The sequence below is a fragment of the Telopea speciosissima genome, chromosome 2 (genome assembly GCF_018873765.1).
Source record: "Telopea speciosissima isolate NSW1024214 ecotype Mountain lineage chromosome 2, Tspe_v1, whole genome shotgun sequence".
NCBI classification, from domain to species: domain Eukaryota; kingdom Viridiplantae; phylum Streptophyta; class Magnoliopsida; order Proteales; family Proteaceae; genus Telopea; species Telopea speciosissima.
In genome coordinates, this window is record NC_057917.1 from 3918661 (window position 1) to 3938707 (window position 20047).

Sequence of the window (20047 nt, forward strand, 5' to 3'; positions counted from 1 at the left end):
AAAAATCCCTCTTACCAACAAAAAAAAAAAGAAGCAAACAAAAACCCAAAACTTAAAAGAATATTAATTAATAATTTGTGGAACCAGAGGGAGGCGGTAGTTATAGAACCAGATTTAGTTTCAAATTGGTATATCTCTCAACAGGGAAATTGGTTTGTGCTTAAACTCTAGGGTTTAGGTCACCGTAGGGAAGAGAATCAATTCCAGTTTCAGCTCAGTCTGAGTTTCAGAGATGGAGTTCCAGCGAACTCTCCTCCGACTAGATATACCACAAGCACTTTTCATCTAAGAAATGGGTCTTTGTCGGTATTGGGATTGCAGCTGGTTTTGCTCTTTTGGCCCTCTCCGGTTGTCTGGTTAGGTTCCTGCATCACCGGACTCAGCGACCCTAGCCAATTCCAGAAGAGGATAAGAAGCTTTGTGTACCTGCTGATTATTCTGCTATACCTGAAAATAGATCTGGGTCTTTAGCAGATTGCCATCTTAATGGAGTTGCTTCCTTATCATGACTTCAAGTAGCAGAGGAAGGAGTGCCAGAACCGTAGACCCTCTTTTGAGAGTAACAGGGGAAGGGTTGGTGCGGGAAGGGGTGTGAAGTTAGGGATGTCCTATAGGTAAAATGGTAAGCTTACACCTTAAAAAGGGTATATTAGTCATTTGAAAGTAAACTTAACCAACACCGTATCACCTAAGTTACCTAACTAACGGAGTGAGGCTGACTGTAACAACTAACCTAAACTCAACGGGTGCAACTGTATAATTTAAAAACACATGGGGTCATTCGATATTTAAGCCAAACCTCAGGAGGTCACAGTATAATTTTCCCAAAAATTTAATACAAAGCCATGGTGCAGTTCTGATGGTGTTTCTTGGCTGTTAGTCGTTATGATCTGTAGATTGTTAAATCTATCTTATAAAGTAATCGCAAAATTTTCAACTGTAATGGGATTTGAATATTTGATAGCTTTTTTATGGTCTTAACATTTTTACACAATACATTATCCTCGTTCTACTCCGGACTGTAATCTTTAATAAAGAGAATATCACCCCATGATTAAAGGCTCTTAAACAACACCTATCCTTTCTATCGATATGTGCCAACAGATCCCAAAGGATGTACCTAGTGAACGAGGCTCCCGCCACTACAGGGTCTGGAGAGGATCATAATATACGCAGCTTTACCCCCGGCTTTCACAGAGACTGTTTTTAAACTTGAACCCATGCCAGTAAATTCCAAAGGAAAATAAAACTCAGAAAGCGCTTCGCTAACGCCCGCCCATTGTCTAGCTTGCAGCACTTTTGGGGCCCAATGTAAATAGCTCCATGTTTAAAGATATGACAAGTCAGACACTCAGACAAAGAGGCTTTTGAATCTCTCAGTTATTTTTAACTCCCTTAAATATGAGCTGAGCTACACACAGTACAAAGAAGAGAAGAGTTGAACACACACACACACATGACGAGACTCACAGGGAAGGGAGGTGCAAGTAGAAAGATTAAGAAGAACGGCACACAAATTTAAAACAGACTGTTATAGACATTAGCAAGGATATGAAAATTGAGTTTCATGCATGTCTAATTTTTTTTTTTTCACAAGTTGATAATGGTCTGTGTCCGAGTTAGTCTTGAATGAGCCTCTTTTCATAAAAAAACCATGACAAACTTTTATGGTAGGCACTGTCTAATTAGGTTCAACTAAATGATATGATACAATCTGAAAATCTTGGCTCAACCTTTTACTTGTTACTCATCAACCTTCACATTTTAAAGGTTCCAATTACACCATGCAGGAGCCAGGAGATGAATGATTCTGTTATGCATAAAAGAAATTTAACACAAACATGTTCAGAATAACAACTAGAATTAAGACCTAAACTTTTTCAGCCTAATTGCTATTAAGCTCTCCTCCTACTAAGGATTGATGTTCTAAAGGACAAGTTTCAGTTCAATGGGTGCTGTACAATAACATTCTCTTATCAATAGGAGACTAACAACTCTGCATTAATCAGCGGACCAATTTACGGTAGACAATGCAAAGTTGGAATAAAGATCATAGTTCCACCAGGAAACAAGTAAAATAACCAGGATTACCCATAAATAAGTGAAATATTAGCCCATTGAACTGCAGGAATTAAAAAAAAAAAAAAAAAAAAAAAAAGAAAGAAGTGAGAAAGCAAAACATAACCATGTAGATATCATATAAGAGCAACTGTACACATAAATTCAAATTCTTACAAGTAGAAGTAAGGGAGAGGTTAACTGTGATTGTGGACCTAACAACCAAACACAAAGTTAAGTCAGTTCACCATCCCATCAAAGTTCTTCTCACTCTGTCTACAATAAGATTTCTAGCTTGACTTCTTGACAGTTGAAAGTCGCAGCTTTCATCCAAAAGGAATCTATAGACTTCCCATTCGTGATCTGATGTAGAATACCTTCCAATTTCAGCCTAAAATCAAATAAAGCATAATGTTTCTGTAATTCCTGAAGTGGGGACAAAACAAGCCCAGAATATCTGCACAGGGTAAGAAAATGCAGGATTTCTTACCGAGAAAATGCAGATCCCTAGCACTTTCAGAGCAAGTGTAACATCGTAGAAAACACGGGGTCTTCCCTTTCCAGATAATTCTACTGGGTTAGCAACCAAAAGTTCAGTATCAGGCCCACGGTTGGTGATAATCACCCGCAATGGGTGAAGCATCTCTAACTTCAAACGTTGACACAGATAATTCTGCTTGTCCAAATCCACAATCTTTTTTCCATCTGTTTGCTGGATAAATAGGTCCACAACCCGAAGACCTTTGTTGTTTGATGAGAATCTTCCATATGCTATCTAAATGAGACAGCAAACCATAAAAAGGTATATCAGAAAAGGCAAAGCACCTCTTGAAGGTTATGGAGATTGACAAAGCTGTATGCTGTATGGCTTTAATACAATTCCTGACTTGTAGGGGAAATTGTAACAGCATAAAGTTTGGGATCAAGGACAGGATCAGTCTCTAACAATCTGATCTGGATCATCTGTTAGAAACCTGATCCTCACCAGTCATCTGAACTCAGTCAGAAAAAATTGAGATTCCAAAAATAGGGAATATCGAACTGGTCTCCGCCCATACCCATAAACATCAGTGGATCCACCCAATCCAACCCTGATGCTAACCCATCCATGACATATATCATAGGGCCGCCTACTGCTGGTGAAGTACTCCAAGGTAGGTCCAGTGGACAAGACTGAAGTCAGAAATTCTGGAGGTGTACCACAGTAGGGTGTATAAAATGTTTACAAGCTCCTTAAGTTCCAAAAAAAAAATGTTTAAAAGCTCCATAAGTTCCATTAAACTGAATTTGTCATGATGAAAAAAGGTTAGATATGGGAACTAAACCATGAAGGCCTCACCCCGACCTAACTTGTGAACTGGGAGAGGAAAGGCAGTGACAGGCTAGGTTGCCCAGGGGAAATGGGAATAAGGCAACATAAGGAGGCAATGAAGACACATTGTAGACATTTAAAACCCTTTAAGACAACATATTACACCAACACAATCCAATCCAAGAGTTTATTAGGCCTTAAGCTCCCCAATTTGCATTCCTAACCAGGACTTAATTTACCTCAGGACAACTACCGGGGTGACAATGAATTGGGATTTAAGCTCCTCATGGTGTCTTGAAAACTGGTTCATTTGTGTTATCGTGATCTTGGTATTAGCGCAGAGAGCTAATACCGAGAGCACAGTGAGGAGGGTATATTAGTCTATTAGTTATTAGGTTGTTTCTTTTATTTATTTTGGTGTTTACTGTTTTACCCTTTAAGTGATTACATAATGAAGGTTTAGAGGAGAGTAACACATATCGTGGAACTCTCCCAATTCTGCAGATTCTCTTCTCCTCTTCTCTCTCGGCTTCTCTTCTTCTTCTTCTTCCTTTTTCTTCATTGGTTTACATGGTATCAGAGCTGTAAGGACTGCTACAGATTTCGTGGATCACTGCTTCCCTTATCTACAGCATTCGATTGAAGTTTTAAATATTTTTTAAAGACTTGAAGCAATTGCGGTGTCTTCTATTTTTTGTTTAAAGGGGTGCAGCATCCTATGCTGTTTTTTGGATTTGTTTAGAGATTAGTTCATGCTATGAATTAAGAACTAGGTCTCTCTTTTTGTTTGAGGAATAATTGAAGGATTTTTTTCGATGAAGTGAAGATTTTGTCAGGGTTTTGGTTGAGGAGATCGATTGCTGCCTCCACTGTCTGTATCGGATTTTGTCAAGGTTTTATCTGAGGAAATTGATTGCTGCCTTTTGCTGCCTCTATTGACTTCTATCAAGGTTCTTTAGTCTTTATCGATTTCTGTCCCTGTTTTCAGCATTCTTCATTCTATTTTGTCTTCACTTCATCAAGTAGATCATGGGTGATGAGTTGAAATCTGTGGAAGGTTCAAAGTCAATGTTAAGTGGATCTGAATTAGAACTCTATGCTTGGATGATTAATTCATCCCAAGCACCTTCTTATTTATAAGAATAATAGAATAGTAAAATATGTACATGAGCAATGTGGGACTAAACCACATAATACAAAACTAATAAAATAACAAAGAAAAGATCCAGAATACCCCCCACGGTATTCTGGCCATATATCTAACACTCCCCCTCAAGTTGGAGCATATATATCATGCATGCCCAACTTGACTAAGATAGGATGAAACAGCTTGCTACTCAGTCCCTTAGTGAACACATCAGCCAGTTGATCAGTAGACTTCACAAAAGGAACACAAATGAGGCCGGCCTCAAGCTTCTCCTTGATGAAATGTCGGTCAACCTCCACGTGTTTAGTACGATCATGCTGGACAGGGTTATGAGCAATGCTAATGGCTGCTTTATTGTCACAATAAAGCATCATGGGAAGATGGATAGCAACACCGATATCCTGTAATAATCCTCTAAGCCACAAAAGTTCACAAATTCCTTGGGCCATCGCACGAAACTCGGCTTCAGCACTGGACCTGGCCACAACATTCTGCTTCTTGGTACGCCATGTGACAAGGTTCCCACCAACAAAGGAACAGTAACCAGAGATAGATTTCCTGTCAGGAGAACCAGCCCAATCGGCATCAGTATAGGCTTCAATCTTAAGGTGAATCTTAAGGTGACCCGTGGGAGATAGAAGGATTCCCTTTCCTGGAGCAGACTTCCAATACCTCAAAATACGACGGACTGCATCCATATAAGAGGAATAGGGATCATGCATGAACTGGCTCACCAAACTCACAAAGAATCGCAATGTCAGGTCGTGTGTGAGAAAGGTAGATTAACTTGCCCACTAACCGCTGATAAATACCCTTGTCAACAGGCTCACCCTCTTTCTCCCTAAGTTTTGTAGTAGCTTCCATAGGAGTATCTGAAGGATGACAGCCTAGCAGCCCTGTGTCAGTCAATAGATCAAGAACATATTTTCTTTGAGAAAGAAAGATGCCCTTTGAAGAGCGAGCAACTTCTATCCTTAGAAAATATTTCAGAGGACCAAGATCTTTGACCTCAAACTCACGGCCAAGGAGGAACTTCAAATCCCTGATAGCATCACCATCATTACCAGTGACCACAATATCATCCACATAGACTATGAGAAGAGTTACCTTGTCACCAACTCGTCTGATAAACAAAGTGTGATCAGCATTACTCGCCTATAACCTGCTGAAATCATAGCCTTGTGAAATCGCCAAACCATGCCCTAGGTGACTGTTTCAGCCCATAAAGTGCACGCTTGCCTACTGAGACCTTGCCCTTGGTCCTGTCATCGAGAAGCTGGTGGAATGTCCATATATACCTCCTCCTCAAGCTCCCCATGGAGGAAGGCATTCTTGACATCTAACGTTGAAGATCCCACCCAAGATTTATAGCACAAGATAATAGCACCCGGACAGTGTTGAGCCGCATGGTGCAAAGGTCTCCGATAGTCAACTTCATAACTTTGAGTGAACCCCTTTGCAACCAGACGTGCCTTATATCGATCCACAGAACCATCAGCTTTCTGTTTGACCACGAAGACCCATCTACATCCAACTGGTTTCTTTCCCGGAGGAAGAGTCACAAGCTCCCATATATTATTTTTATGTAGTGCTCTCATTTTTTCCAACATTGCTGCCTTCCACTTTCCATCTGTAGATGCTTCCTGCCAAGTTTTAGGAATCGAAACAGAAGAAAGAGAAGATACAAAAACACGAAAAGATGGAGAAAGAGAGCTATAAGAAACAACACGAGATATGGGATGTAAAGTACAAGTCCTAGTACCTTTGCGGTGAGCAATAGGTAGGTCGGAAGAAGAGGGATTACCAGGAGATGGAGGATCGGATCTGGAGCCGGCAATTGGATGGGTATTGGTGCTAAAGGGGATTGCAACGCCCTCTGTTGGTTCTGCCCCTTGTGTAGGTGAGAATGTTGGAATTGTCAATTCTCTTCTGAAATTCACCAATAGTTCTCTGGACTGGAGTCAGCTCCCCCTGAATAGGAACATTAACAACACTATTTTCTATGGTCTCCCCCGTAAAGGATTCCCATTAGGTGAGGGAGGAACAGTAGGAGGAGGTTGGACATCATCCAAAGGAGGTTGGGCATCGATCAAAGGAGGTGGGCAGCACGTGGGTACCATCAAAGGATCTTGGACAGCGACGGAGGAACCTCTAGTGGAGGAATCTCAAAGGGCACATCTTCACTAGAACTCTCCTCAAGAGGTGGTGAAGAATAATAAGAAAGGGTCTCATGGAAAACAACATCCATACTCACCAAGGTACGACGGGAAGGGGGATAATAACACTTATAACCTTTCTGTGTTGGAGAATAACCCAAGAAAATACAACGGAGCCCACGAGGCTCAAGCTTGCCTGGAGATCTGGTATCCTTAGCATAACATACACACCCAAATACTTTGGGAGGGATAATAAAGGAGGAATGGCCCAATAAAATATCAGAGGGGGTACGGGAATTAAGAACCCGAGAAAGGAGCCTATTGATGAGATAGGCGGCAGTAAGAACCGCATCCCCCCAATATTGAGAAGGAACATTCCTCCCAAACATCAAAGCCCGGGCCATTTCCAACAAATGACGGTTTTTTCTTTTTGCCACACCATTCTGGGCAGGGGTATCAACACAACTAGTTTGGTGAATAATGCCATAATCAGCCAAATATTTTTGACATTGTGATTCAATAAACTCGGTTCCATTATCACTTCTCAATATTTGGAGAGTAGCCTGGAACTGAGTTTGAATCATCTTATGAAAATGCTGAAAACATGAGAAAACCTGATTTTTAGTGTGCAAAAGATATACCCAAGTGTTCCGAGAATGACAATCAATAAAAGAGACAAACCAGCGATGACCAGAAATAGAGGGGTTGCGACTAGGGCCCCAAACATCAGAATGTACCAAATTAAAACAAGAAGAACTCCTTTTATTTGAAATAGGATAATTTGAACGTGTCTGTTTGGCCAGAACACAAGCCTCACAAAAAAAGTCATCCTTAGTATGTAGGGTGACCAAACGAGGAAATAAATGAGCTAAAATTCCGAAAGGGGGGTGACCTAACCGAGAGTACCACTGGTAAAGTTCAGAAGAGACCAAGGAGTTCTGATGCAGAGGAGAAGGCAATGGTGGTGGAGAGAAGCGACCGTCATCAAGCAGGTACAAGCCACCATGCACTTTACCCAATCCAATCGTCTTCCCAGAGGCCGATCCTGAAACACACAATGAGATGGAAAAAAGTGACTTTGCAGATTAAGATCACGAGTAATACTACTAATGGAAAGAAGGTTAGTAGTAAAATTAGGAATATGTAAAAAGAAGACAAGGGAAGAGAGGAAGTGCGGTTGATGAGTCCTTTTCCAGATATTGAAGAAAGGGACCCATCACCACTTTGACCTTATCTTTCCAGTGGGAGAATATCCGTGAAACAGACTAGAGGAACCGGTCATATGATCCGTAGCTCAGAATCTATGATCCAAGGATGGGAAGCCAAGCTAACAATGACCTACAAATGGAATACCGACCGGGCAAAGTGTGAACTCGAAGGAGCCGAGGAATTGGCGATAGGCGATGTAGTAGAGGCGGCAGCAGTGAAGTCCCGAGCATACGTAGGAGGGCCTGTAGATCATCCTGGGAGAGACCGTGTCGATGAGCGAGGAGTTGCGATAGATTTGCCGATGGGCCTTGGTCTTTGTCTTTATCTTTGTCTTGGCACCCTTTTAGCTTCAAAATCAGCCGGTCTCCCATGAAGTTTCCAGACTTCTCCTTGGTGTGGTAAGGTTTGTGACAAGAATCACAAACAAGACCTGTAGTAGAATCACTAAGAGAAGCAATGCCACTAGGTGCGGGAGTGGCGGGGCAACACTGAGAGCCGATCTGTCGATAATAGGAGGGTGCAACATGGCAGCCCCTACGGTTTTCTTCGAGGAGACTAGGGCATATGACTGCTCAGTGAGGGAAAAGGCTTGTGACCCAACACTTGAACCCGAATCTGATCATACTCCACATTTAATCCTGCCAAGAAATCATAAACCCTGATCTTGTCCATGTGTTGCTTATAAGAAGTAATATCTGCAGCTGTACTTGGGAGAAAATCAAAAAAATGGTCCAATTGCTGCCAAAGGCTGCGCAAGGTAGCATAGTATTTGGAGACTGTCAATTCTCCCTGAGTAGTGTGAAGGACCTTCTTCCTGATTTCATATACCTGGGCATCATTGCCAAGCTGTCCATAAGTCTCCTTGCAAGCAGCCCAAATTTCTGAGGTTGTATCAAGGAGAAGAAAATTGTGTTGTAGATCTGTAACCATAGAACCAATCAAGTAGGACATAAGAACTCCATTGTTGGCAAGCCACTTGTCTTGAGCAGCCCCAACCTCAGTAGGCATAGGAGTGGATCCCCTAATATGACCAGTAAGGCCACGGCCAGCAATGGCAAAGGAGGCAGACCTAGACCAAAGTAGATAATTGGTGCCCATCCAACTTGATTGGATTTGGAGAGAAAGTATGATACTCTAGTTTGCTGTTTCCATCACCAACATAAGTAGCAGTCGAATCCACAGAGTCACCCATGGAGACAGTGAAGAATCCCAAATCGGAGAAGAGGGTTGTTGTGAAGAGAAAACCAAGAACACCTCCAAGTTAAGGGCTGAAACAAGGATGAAAGCCCTCTAATAATGAAGGAATAAGTGTCTCCAAGAATCAGCAACAGCAGCCAGAGAAAACCTTGAGATCGATATTTTCAGGGTTTTAAAAAAAACCCTGAAATTGCTGAAATCGATAAGATGATGTGAGGCCTGAAAAATGACTGTATGAGGCTGAAATTGCAGTCGAAGGACACTTGAACAGATGTGAAGCACTCCTCAAAAAACCAGAATTAACTGATAAGTAGAACCCCAAGATCGACAATTGTCAGGGTTTTGAAAAAAACCCTGAAAGTGTGAAGAGATATTGATCTTGAGGGCTGGAACTTGATGTAGCTTGATGTAGGTGCTGGAATACTGATCTGCCGCAGGTCTGAAGCTCCAATATAGTGAACAAAATCCTTGTAATATAGTGTGAATCATTCCAATGAAGGTGAAGTCTTCAATATTCGCAGCAAAGGAGGGCAGCACCTTATCGATCAATTCTTCATATCATGAAGTGAGGTAACAAGGAGGGCAGCACTGGATCAATAGATCACCTCATCAGTGCTGCCCTATGGGACAAAGAAGAACAATGCAAAACAGAGGAAAGAAGAGGAGAGAAGAGAACAAGAGAGAGATCGAGAATTAGAGAAGGGGAGGGAATCGTGGATGGTTCTAATTCATAACCAGCTTTCATACCATGTTAAGTGGATCTGAATTAGAACTCTATGCTTGGATGATTAATTCATCCCAAGCACCTTCTTATTTATAAGAATAATAGAATAGTAAAATATGTACATGAGCAATGTGGGACTAAACCACATAATACAAAACTAATAAAATAATAAAGAAAAGGTCCAGAATACCCCCCACGGTATTCTGGCCATATATCTAACAGTCAGTCACAACAGAAATTTTTTCTTCCTCTTCCAATCGTATTACCGAGAAGAAGTTGGAAGGGGTTACCAATTTTTTGCAGTGGAAGAAAATTGTTCGGCTAGTGTTAACTGGCCATGATCAACACAAACACCTCTTCGACACTAAGCCTGAGAATGACTCTTCATGGGAGACAGTTGATGCTCGAATCTTGGGATAGATGCTGAATTCTATGGATCACCAAATTGTGGATTTGGTTACACACATTGACACAGTGAAGGAGTTGTGAGAGTATCTTAATGTTTTGTATTCTGGACAAAACAATCTTTCCCGCATTTATGACTTGTCCCAAGAGTTCTACAGGGTTGATAGGAAGGGTCGTACTTTGCTGATTTTAAGAGAATGTATGAAGAGCTTAATGCCTTACTTCCTATCACGGCCAATGTGGAACAGATGTAGAACCAGCGGGAACAACTTGCTGTTATGGGTTTTTTGGGAGGTCTTGGGAAGGAATTTGACTCTGTTCGCTCCCAAATTCTTGATGGTGACAAGGTCGCCACTTTGTCTGAAACTTTTTCCAGGGTTCTTCGTGTTTCTCGGGAATACACTACTGATGGTGATACTTCAGCCCTGGCTTCTTTTCCATCCAACCGTGTGCCCAACAGTGGGGCTGGTAGTGGTGGTAATGTCAGTTCTGGTGGTTGTGGTGGCCGTGGTCGTGGTGGTGGGGCTGGTTTTTCTAGTAAGGCACCTACCTTGGGTACTCAGGGTACCTCTGATGTTTCTGGTGGTTCAGTGCGCACTTGTCATCGTTGTCGTCGTCCAGGACATATCCAACGTTTCTGTTGGAAACTTCATGGCAAACCAACTCAGTAACAGTTTGCCAATTCTGCTACAGCTAATTCTCCTGTTTCTCCACAGCCTGAGGGTAAGACTGTGAAGATGTCTGATGATGAATATGCCCATTATACACAGTTTTAGATTTCTCAACCAGCCCAGCCTCCAACTGCGACCTTTGTTCAGACAGGTAATGCCACTGCATGCCTTTCGACTGTCTCTTCCCGTCCCTAGATCATTGATTCAGGGGCCTCCGAGCACATGACTGGCATTTCAGGTATACTTTCTTCTTTTCAGCAATCCTCTTCGAGTGTCACTTTAGCTAATGGTTTCTTGGCAAAGGTGACTGGTACTGGTACTGTCCATATTACACCTTCTCTTTCTTTGTCTTCCGTTCTTTATATTCCTGATTTTCCTTTTAACCTTTTCTTTGTTAGTCGGTTTATTAAAACCCATAACTGTTCTGTAACTTTTTCTTCTGACTCTTGTGTATTTCAGGATCTTTCGTCGAAGAGGATGATTGGTAGAGGTCGTGCATCAGGGGGACTTTACATACTTGAGGACACTTCATCTATGGCGTGTACCAGTGTGGCGTCACCCCACCAGATTCATTGTCGTTTGGATCATCCTTCATTGGAGAGTTTGAAGCTTCTTGATGGTCGTTTTCGGTCAATTTCTAGTTTTAATTGTGAGTCGTGTCAATTTGGGAAACTCCACCGTGCGAGTTATCCACCTAGAGTTAATAAACGGTCTGACCAACCACTGTCTTTAGTTCATTCAGATGTTTGGGGTCTATGTCCTGTCGTTTCCACTTTGGGTTTTCGTTACTTTGTAACTTTTCTTGATGATTGTTCCAGGGTTACCTGGATCTATTTAATGAAAAATCGTTCTGAGTTATTTTCTATATTCTGTGCATTTGTGAATGAAGTGAATAATCAGTTTTCACACTCTTTAAATGTTCTTAGTAGTGATAATGCTAAGGAATATTTTTCTGCTCCTTTTGCTGAATTTATGACTCAGCGTGGTATTATTCATCAGTTCTCTTGTGCCTACACCCCCCAGCAAAATGGTGTGGCTGAGAGGAAAAATAGACATTTGATGGAGGTTACTCGTTGTCTCTTGTTTGAGATGAAAGTGGCCAAATCCTTTTGGGCAGATGTTGTTTTAACCTCGTGCTATCTTATTAATCGTATGCCTTCTTTGGTTTTACGTGGTGGTATTCCTTTTTCTTTGTTGTTTCCTTCTGCACCACTGTTTGTTTTGCCACCACGTGTGTTTGGTAGTGTTTGCTTTATTCGTAATCATCGTCCAGGTGTTTCCATGTTGGATCCCAAGGCTCTCAAGTGCATGTTTGTTGGTTATTCTCGCACTCAAAAGGGTTATCGTTGTTATTCTTTTGACTTGCGAAAGTATTTTGTTACAGCTGATGTATCTTTCTTTGAGTCTACACCGTTTGTTCATTCTTCTAATCGTGTCTCGACTTGGATGATGATATTCCAGTATCGTTGTTCGGCTCATCGTTCACCATGCTCCGCAGCGCCTCATTACCGGCACCTCAACCTAGTGTGTTTCAACGTCACCAATAGAAAGTATGTGCTTGGACCCCTGCTACATCAACTTCTACGCCATCTCCTACTTTGCCGGCAGATCCTGTGATAGATAATGATCCTCCTCCTTTGGAACCTTCTTCTGATCTTGATATTCCTATTGCTCGTCGTAAGGGGGTTAGGGCATGTACCCAACACCCGATTTCTAACTTTGTTTCCTATGATGGTTTGTCTTCCACCTTTCATTCTTGTTTACATACTATTGAGAACCATCCTGTTCCTAAGTCTGTCACAAAGGCATTGTCTAGTCCTGGTTGGAGGGCTACTATGGGTGAGGAATTATCGGCATTGGAAGAAAATTAGACTTGGGATCTTGTTCCCTTATCTTCAGGGAAGACTGCTATTGGTTGTCTCTGGGTGTATGTGGTGAAGGTGAATCCTGATGGGTCCTTGGCTCGCTTGAAAGCCCGTCTGGTTACCAAGGGTTATGCCCAAGTATATGGTGTGGATTACTTGGATACCTTTTCTCCCGTGGCAAAGCTTACTTCTGTTCGTATTTTGATATCTCTTGCTGCTATTTATCATTGGCCCTTATATCAGCTTGATGTCAAAAATGCATTCTTGCATGGTGATTTGCATGAAGAAGTTTATATGGAGCAACCTCCTGGGTTTGTTGCTCAGGGGGAGTCTGGCTTGGTGTGTAAATTGAAGAAATCTCTCTATGGGCTGAAACACTCCCCTAGAGCTTGGTTCGGTAGGTTTACTGAGGTTGTGCTAGAGTTTGGGCTGACACGGTGTGATAGTGATCATTCAGTATTTTTCCGCTATTCTGAAGGTGGAAAATTGTTTCTTGTGGTTTATGTTGATGATATAGTCATCACAGGAGATGATGTTTCTGGAATTGATGGTTTGAAGGCACACTTGCAGCAGAAATTTCAGACTAAGGACTTAGGAAAGCTGAAATTTTTGGGTGTGGAAGTTGCTCAGTCAAAGAAAGGGATCTCGCTCTCACAGCGGAAATATGTTCTTGATCTTCTGTTAGAAACAGGAATGCTAGGTTCTAAACCTCTAGATACTCCTATGAATCCTTATTTAAAACTTGTTGCAGAGGATGGTGAGATTTTAGGTGATCCAGAAAAGTACCGGAGGCTTGTTGGAAAATTGAACTATCTCACAGTGACTAGGCCTGATATAGCTTTTCCGGTTAGTGTGGTGAGTCAGTTTTTGTCTGCTCCTCGGACATCTCATTGGGAGGCTGTTATGCATATTTTACGCTATCTTAAAAAAGGCTCCTGAACGTGGTCTTCTCTACAGTGATCATGGTCATGGGAGGATAATAGGTTTTTCAGATGCTGACTGGGCAAGATCTCCGGCTGATAGACGATCTACTACAGGTTACTGTGTATTTGTTGGTGGAAATTTGGTGTCCTGGAAGAGTAAGAAACAGACAGTTGTTGCCCGCTCCAGTGCAGAGTCAGAATACAGGGTTATGGCACATGTTACCTGTGAGTTGAAGTGGGTAAAGCAATTAATGACTGAACTTGGCTTTGTTGATGGTGCTCCAATGAAACTGTGGTGTGATAATCAAGCTGTTGTCCATATTGCTTCAAATCTGGTGTTTCATGAGAGGACGAAACACATTGAGGTTGACTGTCATTTCATTCGAGAAAAGCTACAACAAGGTTTAATTTCTCCTGACCATGTCCGTACAGCAGAACAACTCGCAGACGTGTTCACAAAGTCATTGGGAAGTGCAATAGTGGATTATATTTGTCACAAGCTGGGCATGATTGACATCTATGCTCCAGCTTGAGGGGGAGTGTTATCGTGATCTTGGTATTAGCGCAGAGAGTTAATACCGAGAGCACAGTGAGGAGGGTATATTAGTCTATTAGTTATTAGGTTGTTTCTTTTATTTATTTTGGTGGTTACTGTTTTACCCTTTAAGTGATTACATAATGAAGGTTTAGAGGAGAGTAACACATATTGTGGAACTCTCCCAATTCTGCAGATTCTCTTCTCCTCTTCTCTCTCGGCTTCTCTTCTTCTTCTTCTTCCTATTTCTTCATTGGTTTACAATTTGAAACCAATTAAAAATCCGGTTTGTATTGGTTCAGGAAAGTGAAGTTACATAACCGAAAGCAATACCTAATGCAAATTTGAACTCCATTCTCTTTAAAGCTTACCTCAACCGTTTTGACTTATAACAAAAGAAAACCAGGATAGTTTGTGGTTGGCTTCTCTCACTGTGATGTAATAAGGAACCAGAAAAGTTGATACAACAAAATCATGATTTACAGCAATAGGATGACCTCTTATTCAGTTGATCTATATACTTGGTGTTATATCATATTATGGATTTCAAAATGTTTTGCATATAATTTCACAGTAATGAACAAGATACAGGTAAGGGGGGTTGCTTTGGAGCCTAAAAATGCCAAATTCCAAAAACTTGGAGAATACTGGTTGGGAGAAAATAGTGAAAATAACCACCCTGTTAATTAATCCCACCAGTCGCTTGGGCACATCACAATTTGCGTTGGCTGTGTGCACAGCCTACGCGTTCCTAATAGCAGCAACATTCAAATACAGCATTACCTTTGCATCAAACCTATAAAGTACTAGATAAATAAAGTAGAAATGTGAATGGATTATACTATTAATACCTGAATCTTGCAGTCCTTCAAAGTTCTCATAATGTCATAAAGAAGGCCCTTTTGATCAACACAGTGTATTTGGAGCAACGTATGAGCAGGGCTTAGGGAATTGTCTATCATGACATTAGCCTTCTTCAGTTTTGTCAAATCTGGACTAAGAGCTTGAGAAAGGTTTTCCTTGTCTGATAATTCACAACTAAATAATTCCTCAGCAGCCTCTGGTGAAAGAGAAGATACCCCCAGTTGAGTTTGATATTCAAACCCTGCCAAATGAAGCTCACAGATGATACATGATTCTCCCAAAACGGCACGAAGCTGTTTACATGTGTCATCCTGCCTCTCTTTTGTATGTAAAAGGTCCCTAAAATAATACAGTAGCAAATATAAGAGATCACAAAAAACCAGGAATCTGCTCAGATTGACAAGAACCATTTAAAAAGAAACGGAAGCAAATTTAAATGCCCATCACATAAACTAATGCAAAATAAAACTAATTAATTAGATGATAGAGGATGTTGAGGACAACAGATATTTGGCAATGTGGTTGTACCCATCGTTCAATTGTTACCTATGTAAGTCTCGCATTAAGGTTCTCTAACATAAATGCCCACTCTTTTTCATTTCCATCACTAGAGAGACTTCTTAAGGAGTTAAAGTATAAAAGGGGCTACTGTTGTCAGCCATGTAGGTTTTTGACAAATCTGACATGAATAACTGAAGAAAAACTTCAACAAACAAAATCCAAAACCAGAAACCCCATCCCAGCTGTACAGTGTAGGGTAGAGAACCCTGTTCTCTCATCTCATTATCAACAGAGCTTAACTCACATTAGAACATAAGTTTTCCATACACACTTATCAAATCCACCTCTTCTTCAGCCCATCCATTGAAGCCTTAAATGCACACGCTAATTCTCTCGACTCTTTAGCTTTGAGGTATGTGATTAAATAATGTTAGTGTACTCTCTATATCCCAAGGTTCTCTTACATGCTTCCCCTTCCTCTTTTGTATCCTAGTTCACTCACTACTTATACATTTAAAACAACCATCTCTTCATTCATTCTACAAAAATTATTCTCCATAAATAAGTCTGATGGCAGAAATACTTGTCTCAAGAAAACATGAAAAAAAAGCCGTGTATGGGCCTAATCTTGAGATGAAAGTGGAAACCGAGTCCACGAGAAAACCTCTAGGGGACATGTCCGAAGACAAGATAACTACATTAACCAGGCAAACACAATTATTACCAAGTTGCATTATTTTTTCTTCCATTCATTATTTTTTCTCTTTTCCAGTGTAAATAAGTTCACAAAAACCGAAATCCAAAACCCGAAACCTCACATGCTATCTGTTATGAAAAAGAAATCCAAGACCCTGCCATCAGGGGTTGTCATCACTTTTACTCTCTGAATAATTAGCTCAAGCTCGCATAGGACCTCAGTGACATCTGCAAGCAAAATCAGCAATAGTATCAAAACCATACCATATATGGCTCTTAATGTGAACAGAGGATATAACTGTATTGAGAAACAGTTATTCTCATAGTTACCGTGTAGCAAACCCTTCCGGTCAAGGCAACAGAATTTCAAGAGATAAATTGGGGAATTTGTACAGCAACTTGACTGTTGATTGAAATAAAATGAAACCGCATATGAAGGGCATACAGATAAAAGCCGATTCTTCAAACTTGCCCAACTCACAGTGAGCGAGACAGGATGAGGAAACACCCATAATACGATGTAACACCAAATCCCATCAGTTGAGACATCTACACCCACGAAATGTTTACAGAAACAATGAGAACACACAAAAGAATCCAAACAAAAGGAACTCAGGTGTTCTGAAATGTGAAAGAGTAAATACGCAAACGGAACCCAAAGCCAAGAGAACCGCAATATTTAGCTGGATACAAAGTACTCCATGAATAAAATGTAGAAAATTCAACAAAAAAGATTTCTGAAGCAAAAAAATGCGGAATATGAGAAATTAACAGAATCCGAAACTGAAGTTGTAAGATTGCTGACCTCCCTTTGTTATGCGAAGGCCGAATTCGAGAATGATTCTGCAGAGATCGCATCCGAGTCCGGTCTTATCTGGGCAATTAACGGTGATCACAGAAGGTTCACCGACCTTCTTCCCTTTCAGAATCAACACCATGTCATCACTCGGCATACTCATACCGAAATATGACGGAAAACCGCCGGAATATCAGATTCGATTCAGATAGACCGTCAATCAGAATTCAAAAGTCAATAGTTCTCTGCTCCTCTTCTACTAAAATCTCTCAATAGCTTCTAAAAAAAACACAAAGGAATTACAACAATCCAGAGATTAATGGATTTAGGGTATAGAAGACAGAAGAGGAGAGAAGCAGATACTCTGACAACATTAATGGCCAATGTATGACTGTGGCTGTTAAAACCTTTGTATCTCGTTCCTCCTGGCCACACAGTGAGAAAGGCCGGTCCCACGTCACAACTGGACGCGTGGTTAGATTTCACAGTTTCAGAACTGCGACCCGCGGCTAAACTCACGTGAGTATTTCACTCTTTCTCTCCAAGCATCATGGTTTTAACAATCGAGAATTGGATCGGTGAATCGGTCAATCCAGATCCAAATCAATTGACACCGATCTCAACTTCCACCGCTCATAATCTTTGCTTCTTGAGTTAGAATCGGATGAGCCGATTCCTAATCATTTTCTTCATAAACTATCTAATTCATGGGCTGATTCCCATTTCTTAAATCGATTCAATTATCACCATAAAATAGCTTAAATTCCTGGTTTTAAAATCAATTCCTATTCGATTTGGATTAAAGTCTGACCCATTCTGTTATCGATTCCAAGTTTTTAAATCTTTCATTATTAGTCAATTAGTATTTATAGAGAATCATTGATTTCTCACTAATACAGTATCAATCCAGGTCCTGATCAAGGATTCAAAGTAAATAAAACTAATTTTTTTATTGAAATCTAGGAGTAAAATTGTCCCATCAAGACTAACACAAGCCAATCGAGATCGATATTATATCAATATCGGACAAGAACAATCCCGATACCAATTACACAACCCCTACTCTAGTGGAAGATGTCTAGGGATTTCACACTGGTCTCTCTGTTTCTCTAATTCCCCCATATTTTTTTTTAGAAGCTCGTTGATCACGCCATGCTGCAAGATGACACTATACTGCAATATATTAATATTGATACAAAATGGGTCAATCTCGTTCCCATAATAAATAAATAAATAAAATAAAATAAAAATTAAAAAAAAGAGTGGGAGTTCTTTGAGTGGCAGAGCAATCTGCCCATGACACATGAACCTAACATTCAAGGGGGTAAAATGGTCATTTTGACTACCCCAATGTGTTTGGGTGTACAGACCACACCCTCAACATAGAAAATATTCTACCAAAATAAATATCGTGATCAAATTCCAATAAAAAAATTCAAAATAGGAAATGGTTCGATCACAATACTTGATCGTGTATTTGGCTTCTCTTTTTTTTTTTTTTTGGGGGGGAATAAACTGGAGCTTGTATAATATATTTAAGGCTAGAGGAAGAGAGTGTGTGCATAAAGAGATCCCCATAGTGTGTACAATACTAGATCGTGTATTTAGCTTCTCTTTTCTTTTCTTGGTTTCGAAACATAGCGTCATAGGATACAGGAAAGCTCCGAAAAAACGGAAAGGGAAAAGAAAATTTGACCGTCCCGTAATTTGTGGAAGAGTCGAGAGAGTCCAGATTAATACAGAACCCGTCAGGCGGCCCACAGCGATGCTATCTAACAGTGACACATCAATTATAGATGAAAACGACAGCTTCTCCTGGTAAACCTAATCCAACAAATTGAAAAGGGGGAAATAGAAATTGAAAATTTTAAATCAGCGATTCAAAATGAAATACGATTCCTCTGAAAGAAGAAAGGTAGAAGCCATTAACTACAGTGGGGTTTAAAAGCAATTACAGCCTAAAATACAAGTTTCTTCTACAATCACCGTTGATTTGTTAGAGGAAGAAGAGCAGAGGATGAGAAACCCTAAGAAATGACTTAGCCGCCGAAGCCGTAAAGGGTTCTACCCTGCCTCTTCAGGGCATAAACGACATCCATGGCCGTCACAGTTTTCCTCCTTGCGTGCTCTGTGTAAGTCACAGCATCACGAATAACATTCTCAAGAAAGATCTTAAGAACACCTCTCGTTTCTTCATAGATGAGACCGCTGATCCTCTTAACACCTCCTCTTCTCGCAAGACGACGAATCGCAGGCTTCGTGATACCCTGGATGTTATCTCGCAAAACCTTTCTGTGACGCTTTGCGCCTCCTTTGCCCAAACCCTTACCGCCCTTTCCACGACCAGACATTTTCGGGAGATTTCTGTGATTCTAGCTAAGAAGTGGAGGCGAGAGAGCTGCTTCGTTTCTGCTTTTGGTTTTGATGATTTGGTTACGAGACTCGAGTGGGTTTTATAGATGATGTTTTTGAAATCTGTTCTTGGCGGGCTTAATGGCGCCATCAAAGGCCGATTTCGCTGTTTAATCTACGGCCGAAAACGTCGATCCGCGTGAAATGATTTGGTTGATTACGAATCGTCGATTACATGTCCATCGACGGTGGACGTGTTGGATGGATGTCGCCACGGATTGTCAGTTCCATAACTGGGAAGTTATGCACTTATGCGCCCAACTCTCTCCGAATTCAACCACGTGGGAGATATATCGTACGTGCTGGCTCGATTCATTGTAGCATGAGACATGACTTGTAGGGGTGTCAATGGGTCGGGTTGGGCCGGGCTTACCTAAACCCTGACCCTGACCCTAGAGGCCTTAACCTAAACCCTGACCCTGACCCTGACCCTAGAGGCCTTAACCTAAACCCTGACCCTGACCCTAGAGGCCTTAACCTAAATCCTGACCCTGACCCAACCCTGGCAGGGCCAAGAAACCCTGACCCGATCTTGCCAGGGTTTTCCCTGACCCGGTTCGACCCGACCCTGATAGG

The 20047-nt window shown here is 41.2% G+C and overlaps 2 protein-coding genes across 2 annotated transcripts; both read right to left on the reverse strand.

Moving 5' to 3' along the window:
• Positions 1-2073: 2073 nt before the first annotated feature.
• On the reverse strand, positions 2074-17286 carry LOC122652078 (ACT domain-containing protein ACR9-like). Its single transcript, XM_043845748.1, has 6 exons — positions 17069-17286; positions 16594-16812; positions 16386-16491; positions 15054-15405; positions 2549-2833; positions 2074-2449 (listed from the first exon to the last, which is right to left on the reverse strand). The coding sequence occupies exons 1-6, from the start codon at positions 17220-17222 to the stop codon at positions 2303-2305; spliced, it is 1263 nt and encodes a 420-aa protein (XP_043701683.1). The 5' UTR covers positions 17223-17286; the 3' UTR covers positions 2074-2302.
• A 1610-nt stretch (positions 17287-18896) lies between these two features.
• Positions 18897-19501, reverse strand: LOC122649786 (histone H4). The gene has a single exon (XM_043843025.1). It carries the CDS (start codon positions 19408-19410, stop codon positions 19099-19101), a length of 312 nt encoding a protein of 103 aa, XP_043698960.1. The 5' UTR covers positions 19411-19501; the 3' UTR covers positions 18897-19098.
• Between the last annotated feature and the right edge of the window lie 546 nt (positions 19502-20047).

Coding starts and splice junctions, on each gene's coding strand:
- LOC122652078 (XM_043845748.1), bottom strand. CDS start 17,222: ATGAGTATGCCGAGTGATGACATGGTGTTGATTCTGAAAGGGAAGAAG. Junction 16,813..17,068: donor CCTTCGCATAACAAAGGGAG/GTCAGCAATCTT, acceptor TCGTGGGTGTAG/ATGTCTCAACTGATGGGATT. Junction 2,450..2,548: donor TAGGGATCTGCATTTTCTCG/GTAAGAAATCCT, acceptor ATTTGATTTTAG/GCTGAAATTGGAAGGTATTC.
- LOC122649786 (XM_043843025.1), bottom strand. CDS start 19,410: ATGTCTGGTCGTGGAAAGGGCGGTAAGGGTTTGGGCAAAGGAGGCGCA.